The sequence below is a fragment of the Alosa sapidissima genome, chromosome 11 (genome assembly GCF_018492685.1).
Source record: "Alosa sapidissima isolate fAloSap1 chromosome 11, fAloSap1.pri, whole genome shotgun sequence".
Lineage (NCBI taxonomy): Eukaryota > Metazoa > Chordata > Actinopteri > Clupeiformes > Clupeidae > Alosa > Alosa sapidissima.
Genome location: NC_055967.1, coordinates 21782156 through 21791233, shown reverse-complemented (window position 1 = coordinate 21791233; position 9078 = coordinate 21782156). Strand labels below are relative to the sequence as shown.

General features: G+C 43.1%; 1 protein-coding gene across 1 annotated transcript; it reads right to left on the bottom strand.

The window, feature by feature from the left end:
• Positions 1 to 4516: 4516 nt before the first annotated feature.
• LOC121724378 lies at positions 4517 to 6504 on the bottom strand. Its single transcript, XM_042110901.1, has 2 exons — positions 5805 to 6504; positions 4517 to 4909 (listed from the first exon to the last, which is right to left on the bottom strand). Exons 1-2 carry the CDS (start codon positions 6400 to 6402, stop codon positions 4830 to 4832), a joined length of 678 nt encoding a protein of 225 aa, XP_041966835.1. The 5' UTR covers positions 6403 to 6504; the 3' UTR covers positions 4517 to 4829.
• Between the last annotated feature and the right edge of the window lie 2574 nt (positions 6505 to 9078).

The window sequence follows — 9078 nt, the reverse complement described above, 5'->3', positions numbered from 1 at the left end:
CATCACTAAGGGCGACGAGACTCAATACAGGTTGGAGGTCGACCATCTGACCACGTGGTGCAGGGACAACAACCTCCTGCTGAACGTCAGCAAGACCAAAGAGATTGTTGTTGACTTCCGGAGAGGTCACACCCAACACCTGCCACTGACCATCGACGGTGCTGTGGTGGAGAGAGCGAGCAGCACCAAATTCCTGGGGGTGCACATCAGTGAAGACCTCTCCTGGACCACCAACACTGTATCACTGGCGAAGAGAGCTCAGCGCCGCCTGTACTTCCTGCGGAAACTCAGTCGAGCAAGTGCTCCACCCATCATGACCACATTCTACCGAGGCACCATTGAGAGCATCCTCTCCAGCTGTATCGCTGTGTGGGGCGGAAGCTGCACTGAATACAACAGGAAAGCCCTGCAGCGCATAGTGAACACAGCTGGAAGGATTATTGGTGCTTCACTCCCCTCCCTGAAGGACATTTACACCACCCACCTCACCCGCAAGGCGACCAAAATTGTGAGTGATGCAAGTCACCCCGCTCACAATCTGTTTGATCTACTGCCCTCTGGGAAGAGGTACAGAAGCCTGCGCTCCCGCACTACCAGACTCACCAACAGCTTCATACACCAAGCTGTAAGGATGCTGAACTCTCTCCCTCCTCTCCCCCCTCCACCCTCAGCTACATAACATCCTGGACATTGGACCCAAAATGGCCGCCTGCACTACTCCACTTGCACACTTGCACACTTGTACACTTTACAACTTGGTGTTGTTGTCCTGAAAACACAACACTTCTGCTGCTCTTACATAACTTGCACCACTATGCCACTTTCTTTCTTACTTAGGTCAAACAGAACCTCCCAAGCCTTTTATTGGCCTGACTTTGCACTAGTATTTTATTGACTGTCTATGCACAATTTCAACCAAATTTTGCTGCTCTTATTTTTTCATTATTATATGTGCCCTCTTATTTACTTATTTACTTACTTTTTTGTTTACTTGAATGTTATGTTTGTCTGTGGACCTAAATTGGTAAAATATGTCTTGTCTTCACCGTGGGATAGTGAGAAACGTAATTTCGATCTCTTTGTATGTCTGGAACATGTGAAGAAATTGACAATAAAGCTGACTTTGACTGGCGCATCGTTGCAGTGAGACGTAATTTTGTTGGAAGTTAAAAGTGGGTTGGAAAAAACAATGGACGCTTCCTACAAGGACTGTAATTTACCGCAGCGAACATCTAATAAGGATAGGACGATGTTCACATGAAATGTAATTCCCATTTCTTCTTGAAGCCGAAATAAATCTGAGGATGTTTATCGGACATGCTTGGTTTTTACTGCAGGTACGTTAATCTTGTAATATCAGTAAGGACCTAGGTAATGTTACCGTTAGCGTTGGTTGAGTGATGGAGGCATTTGATTGATTGCATTTGTAGAAAACTATAAATGCAGTTATACCAAGCAAATTGATAGCAGCACTGTTTGTATCTTTCGACTGTCATTTATTGCACGTGCTACAAAATCATTCTGTGCAATGGAAGATTTACCAACGTTACACCGGTCTGATACAGTTTTGCCTATACATGCGTGAGACTGAGACGCCTGTTTATTTTGTTTTAAGTGCGTGCAGGGTGTGAGAGGGGAATCGATGTGCTTTGATTACAGCTTGGTAGTTGTAGTCTGTGAAATTAAAAAGCACGTGTGTGTGAAGTATCCAAACAATGACACCTTCATTTCATTATGGCTGCTTCAGCAACACACCTTAAGCTACTGTGTAGTGGGTCCCATTTAGAAGCGGCTACTTCATTCGCGCTTTCCTTGACTCATGGAGCTGCGTGAATGTTATTACAACTTTTCGCCACGATATGACCCGCTTGATCCTGTAAGGCGTAAGCCATTGGTTTCCAAAGGAGATTTTATTTGTGTCGCCAGCATAGCCTATTGACAATTTATGTTGTAAATAGGCCTACCTTATAATCCTACCTGTAGCTTAGGGAAGCTAACAGCTTTCTATTAGGATCTAGTTTGTTAGTTACCGTTTTGTCATAACTCCCTGATGCATTTTTGCATTTAGAATAGCCAGAGCGTGAAAATTAAACAATATCGGGTGCCTATGGACTAGGCTGGGTGAACCCAGCCTGATCTGCCCGCTATTTATTTTTTGATTTCTTAAAAGATTGAGCTTGGTCTGATGAAAGCCAGACTAGCCATGGACCTCAGTTAAACAATGCAAGGGAACATGAATCAGCCTATATTTGCACTAACAATAACGGACAAAAGCTCTTCAACTTTGGCCCGTTAAAATGTGTATGAACAGTCTAGCGACGCATTTCATCAAGGCCCATTTGGACATGTCAGTTATTTGCACCACTGGTTAGATGTAAAACAGCATTTTGTTTCAGACTAGGCTACTGTTACTTAATTTGTGCATTAACAATAAAGTTTCAGACTACTGTTAGATGTAGCATCTATATAGCCTAGATATGTCTAACGTTCTTCGTAGTATACCCCATTGGTAACGTTCGCTGGTATACCCCATTGGTAACATTTCGGTTTGACTTCCTCCGCTATTCCTTTGTTGTATGTAATAAGATAACAGTATGTTTAATAACAACACGCACAGCAAAGAACATGCAGGGTGAATTTGCCAATAGCTCCTGAAAAAGTTCACACAAGCCAATGTGTGGTGCTGCTAATGCTATTCCAGCTACGTAGCTATGCCACTGTACATCACACTGTAACGGCTATTTTTGGCATGTGGCTAGACTGGCGTATACATGCATTTTAAAAGTAAATTCACAAAATACTCACAAACTAGATGTACCGCATAGCGGTACAAAATATGACCGCCGCTCAGTCCTGTACATCCGTTCCGCGAAAATAAATCACACTTCAATTTGTCTCCATATTTTACTCCATCCCCCACTCTTGAAACTTTTGTGTATGCTTGTTTGGCATGCCTGAGTGTGTGTGTGCGGCTGCACAGAAAGTAGCCTACTGGTGCTGAAAAGGTGAATAGATTGTAGAATAGCCAAAGAAGATGTAGCATTGTTATAAAACCTTTAAAATCTCTAAACAATCACAAGTAGGGCAGTTCATCACAGTTCATCCATTGCAACTGGATTGATGAAAGGTCACTTACACCTGTAGGCTACATTGTATTTGGGAAAAGCAAAAGGTATCAGCATAATGTTATTTATTTATTTATTTATTTTTTATGTATTTATAAACAAAAACATCTCTGTCAGTTCCATGCCGTTTTCAACAGCTATCAAAAACAAAGGTCATTTTTGGATGGATGGATTTTTTGTGAATGTTTCTTCTTCTACATAAGATTTTAGTCATCTTTAGTTCATGTAATACTTTATTGTCAATGCACAAATTAAGTAACAGTAGCCTAGTCTGAAACGAAATGCTGTTTTACATCTAACCAGTGGTGCAAATAACTGACATGTCCAAATGGGCCTTGATGAAATGCGTCGCTAGACTGTTCATACACATTTTAACGGGCCAAAGTTGAAGAGCTTTTGTCCGTTATTGTTAGTGCAAATATAGGCTGATTCATGTTCCCTTGCATTGTTTAACTGAGGTCCATGGCTAGTCTGGCTTTCATCAGACCAAGCTCTCTTTTAAGAAATCAAAAAATAAATAGCGGGCAGATCAGGCTGGGTTCACCCTGCCTAGTCCATAGGCACCCGATATTGTTTAATTTTCCGATTGAGATATACACGCTCTGGCTATTCTAAATGCAAAAATGCATCAGGGAGTTATGACAAAACGGTAACTAACAAACTAGATCCTAATAGAAAGCTGTTAGCTTCCCTAAGCTACAGGTAGGATTATAAGGTAGGCCTATTTACAACATAAATTGTCAATAGGCTATGCTGGCGACACAAATAAAATCTCCTTTGGAAACCAATGGCTTACGCCTTACAGTATCAAGCAGACTTAAACTGTCATATCGTGGCGAAAAGTTGTAATAACATTCACGCAGCTCCATGAGTCAAGGAAAGCGCGAAAGAATTAGCCACTTCTAAATGGGACCCACTACACAGTAGCTTAAGGTGTTTTGCTAAAGCAGCCATAATGAAATGAAGGTGTCATTGTTTGGATACTTCACACACACGTGCTTTTTAATTTCACAGACTACAACTACCAAGCTGGAATCAAAGCACATCGATTCCCCTCTCACACCCTGCACGCACTTAAAACAAAATAAACAGGCGTCTCAGTCTCACGCATGTATAGGCAAAACTGTATCAGACCGGTGTAACGTTTGTCACGTCCCACTATCTAGGGGTTTTGTGGGACATGAACAAAAGATAGGAGATGGCAAAAACTACTGCGGAGGATCAATGCAAAAATATTTATTTACAAAAATATAGGAAAAAGTATTAAAGAACACAAACTAAGGCTGCAACAAAAGTCCAAAACGAAAGGGCCTCGAGCACAGGCCCAGGCAATCCCCAGCCTATTCCCGGACTCTCACTCCGAGAGCAGGCAGGAGCGACGGAGACAAAACTGCTGGAACGCGTGGCTTGAGCGAAGCAGCGGAGCGGCGTAGCGTGGCATGGCAGCGGCAACCCCAACCTAAATCCCAAAAGCAAGTGAGCAAACGATCGAGCGAGCTCCCGGATGACGTCAGCCAGCACCTTTTATAGGCCGGCCCAGCAATTAAGCCCCCCTGCTGGACTGTCTGAAACACAACAGAAAGATACACAGAACAGACAAAAGCAAACAAACACTGATAAAACATACAGGGACGTAACACCCCCACCACCAAAAATCAACATCTAATGTTGATCAATTAATGAGTTGGAGAAGGCACAAACTGTCTAAAGTCTTGGACAAGAGACAGACACATCACCGAACATACGAACATCCTCCTCAAGAGGGTAGATGGAGATCACAGGAGCTATGGACACAGACACAGGACAATTGGCACCGTTAATTTATCAGGAGACATATGTTAACATGCGACATTCACAAGTTTTACAACTCATGCAGTGATATGTCACAGGCTTAGCTATATCTCCCTTCCCAACAGTGGTAGTGTGGCAACAAGCCAGAGAGTGGTCAGTTCTCTGTGTAGGCCTACGACGGATCAGCTTCAGCACGTCAGAAACTTCAGCACCAGACGTAGACAGCGACCGAGGTTCAAAGTTAGCTTTAGAAAAAGACACCAACTTATTCTCTGGTGATGTTAAAATATTAGACGATTCTCCAGTGTGGACTATTGCTGACTGAACACCTGACGAGACTTGAGACAGACTAAAATCCAATTCAGAATTCTCCACTGATGGAGTCGAAATGATCTGCGAATGAGATAACTGTTTGGCCAGCTAAATCATTACCTAAAATAAAGGTTAGCCCTTTCATAGGTAGCTGCGGGATAACAGCAACTTTAACAAAACCAGAAGCCAGAGCACTTGTGAGGTGCACAGTGTGTAATGGGACTTTTAAAAGTCCAAGCTCAATTCCTCTTACAAACACATCAGAGCCACAGTAGGTCTCCTTAGAGAACGGCAAAGCAGAAGAAAGAATAAAAGACTGGGCTGCACCAGTATCTCTCAGCACCTTGATAGGAACACTGTCCCTCTCACACCCTGAGAGAGACACCATTCCTTCCAAAACGAACGGATCAAAGACTGAATCCAATTCCCTGTGTGGATTAACTGAACTTAAAGTGTGCACAAGGCCAACACTTTTCGAATTTCTCCGTTTAGGAGACAAATTTTTCTTTGCCAGAGTCGGACACACAGCAATGAGGTGACCCACCTCATGACAGTAGTAACACTCACGAGTCTCACCTTCAGAAGGTGACTTAGGCCTTCGGAACTCTGAATCTCTTCCGTTCTGCCTCGGACTAGAAGGCTGAGCTGAACAACGACGACGAGGAGGAGGAGAAGAAAAGAGAAACGAACTTCTGTGCGTTAACACAAATTCGTCAGCACAGACAGCAGCCTGTGACAGTGTTGTTACCTTTTGGTCGTTTAAATAAGTAGCTACAGTCTCTGGAACACAGTTTTTAAATTCTTCCAGCAGAAGGAGTTCTCGGATTTGTTCTTTAGTGTGGGCACGTTGAGAAGTGCACCACCGATCAAAAACGCTCTCTTTCTCCCTCGCAAACTCAACGAATGTGAGCTGCTCAGTTTTTCGAAGGCCACGAAATTTTTGCCTGTATGCCTCAGGAACTAACTCATATGCATTTAGAATTGTCGTTTTTACTAAACTGTAGTCTGAGCTCTGTGGTACAGTGAGCGCAGAATAGACCTCCTGTGCTTTTCCGGTGAGCACGCACTGTAACAGCAGGGTCCAGAACTCAACAGGCCACTTTAGTGTGACGGCAACTCTCTCGAAATGACTAAAATACTTATCCACCTCGCGGTCACTAAACGGAGGAACCATGCGAATATGTCGACTGACATCGAAAGGTTGGTTCGGCGGAATCGAAGGCACAGACGGAGCCAAAGGAACAAAAGGGACAGCATTATCTGAAATGTCCAACGGAACAGACAGCGGAGCAACTTCATCGGAATCTCCCAAAGGGGCAGACGGCACAGGCACAGTAACATTGACACTAGAGCGAACAGGAGAAGTAGGCAAAGAAACGTCAGATTGAAAACCTGGAGGAACTGTAGCGATGGTAAGTTTCTTTATGGCCAATTCCATCTCAAGTTTTCTCAACACGAAACCGTGCTCTTCACGTTGAAATTCCCTTCTACGTTCATTCTCTCGTTCCTCATGTTCTAATCGTTTAAAATCAAGCTCCAATTTCTTAAGCTCGATCTCTTTGTCAATTTCCTTTTCTCTGACAATTCTGTTCTCACGTTCAGCCCGTAATTTTGCTGCCTCTAACTGCATTTTCCGTTCTTGGAATGAGTATTCCCGAAGTTTGAGCTCATTGCTTGCAGCTGATGACTCTGAAGCTATCGGAGAAACAGGGCCTTCAGCTTTCGCTGAGAGAATCTGCTTCTCCACTAGGCCCGACTCAACAACTTTAAATAAAGACTCCTTAAGCTTTTTATCATCACTGGAAAGAGAAATCGAGTAATGAGCCGCAATCTCAACTAATTGCTCTTTAGTGCATTGCGCCAAAAGAACATCTGACGGACTCTCAATAAATTGTTCTACCACAGACATTTTGACTAATTGCCACTAACGAAATCGAAAAGGTCTGTGATAGACAGAATATCCAGTATGAAAGAACTATTGTTTACTGATTTCGTTTCCTCCCTCCACACCCAAAGAACAGGCCTTTATTGCGCAAAAATATCCAGTATGAAAGAACTAATGTGTTTACTGATTTCGATTCCTCCCTCCACACCCAAAGAACAGGCCCATTGCTCAAAAACTATTCTCAAAAAACAATTAACCAGGAAAAGGGGAAAAGGCCGAAAGCCACGAAAAAAAGAACTAAGCGTTTGCTACACACCACGGCAAAAACACGTCCTTTGTCCAACCCGAACAACGATTTGCACACAGCGAAACAAATTGCACGAGTCAAAAAAAACAGCCTTGCAACTAGACTAACAAAAATGCCATCTCCAAAAAAGTTTAACCCAAAAAAAATCTCAGAAAACGATCATTCGAAGATACAACGCTGTAACCTACCCCAGCTTGGGCATGAAACTCTGGTCCCTACTTACCTACCCCAAAACTAACTTAAACCTGGCATAGCTTCAAAAGCGTACCAATTGAAGGTCCACAAGGAACCTCCCCCCGGAGTTGCTTTCATAACCCACAACCCAAACAAACAAATAATCAAATGTCTAACTCACCAGAGTTCCATGATCACAGCGTTTCGAATAGACAAAAAAGGCTTTTAACGCAGAAAACAATTAATCAAAAAACGAGTTCAAAAAAACGGATGAGCCCCCAATTTGTCACGTCCCACTATCTAGGGGTTTTGTGGGACATGAACAAAAGATAGGAGATGGCAAAAACTACTGCGGAGGATCAATGCAAAAATATTTATTTACAAAAATATAGGAAAAAGTATTAAAGAACACAAACTAAGGCTGCAACAAAAGTCCAAAACGAAAGGGCCTCGAGCACAGGCCCAGGCAATCCCCAGCCTATTCCCGGACTCTCACTCCGAGAGCAGGCAGGAGCGACGGAGACAAAACTGCTGGAACGCGTGGCTTGAGCGAAGCAGCGGAGCGGCGTAGCGTGGCATGGCAGCGGCAACCCCAACCTAAATCCCAAAAGCAAGTGAGCAAACGATCGAGCGAGCTCCCGGATGACGTCAGCCAGCACCTTTTATAGGCCGGCCCAGCAATTAAGCCCCCCTGCTGGACTGTCTGAAACACAACAGAAAGATACACAGAACAGACAAAAGCAAACAAACACTGATAAAACATACAGGGACGTAACACGTTGGTAAATCTTCCATTGCACAGAATGATTTTGTAGCACGTGCAATAAATGACAGTCGAAAGATACAAACAGTGCTGCTATACATTTGCTTGGTATAACCGCATTTATAGTTTTCTACAAATGCAATCGATCAAATGCCTCCATCACTCAACCAACGTTAACGGTAACATTACCTAGGTCCTTATTGATATTACAAGATTAACGTACCTGCAGTAAAAACCAAGCATGTCCGATAAACATCCTCAGATTTATTTCGGCTTCAAGAAGAAATGGGAATTACACTTCATGTGAACATCGTCCTATCCTTATTAGATGTTCGCTGCGGTAAATTACAGTCCTTGTATGAAGCGTCCATTGTTTTTTCCAACCCACTTTTAACTTCCAACAAAATTACGTCTCACTGCAACGATGCGCCATCTAGTGGACAAACGACTACTTCTCGCCAATACTGAAAATGCAGCCATGATGATGATGATGAATATTTATTTTGGCTTTCTTTTAATCCTACTGAATTTGTAATTATGTATCGGCCGTTCTAATACCGATAGTATGTGGGTGCCTGTGTGTGTGCATGTGTATATGTGTGCACCGCCATTTACAGGCCAATGAGTGTACAGTCACTAAATGTACACATAACCTAATTTTTTTAGACCCCCCCATGGATGAAATTCTACGAAACTTGGCATACCCCCGGAGAATGCCAGG

What these genes read in the sequence shown, in the direction of transcription:
- LOC121724378 (XM_042110901.1), bottom strand. Translation starts at nt 6,402, where the DNA reads ATGGTTCCTCCGTTTAGTGACCGCGAGGTGGATAAGTATTTTAGTCAT. An exon ending in GCCTAAGTCACCTTCTGAAG is followed by an intron (nt 4,910 to 5,804) that starts GTGAGACTCGTG and finishes CTGTGTCCATAG; the next exon opens with CTCCTGTGATCTCCATCTAC.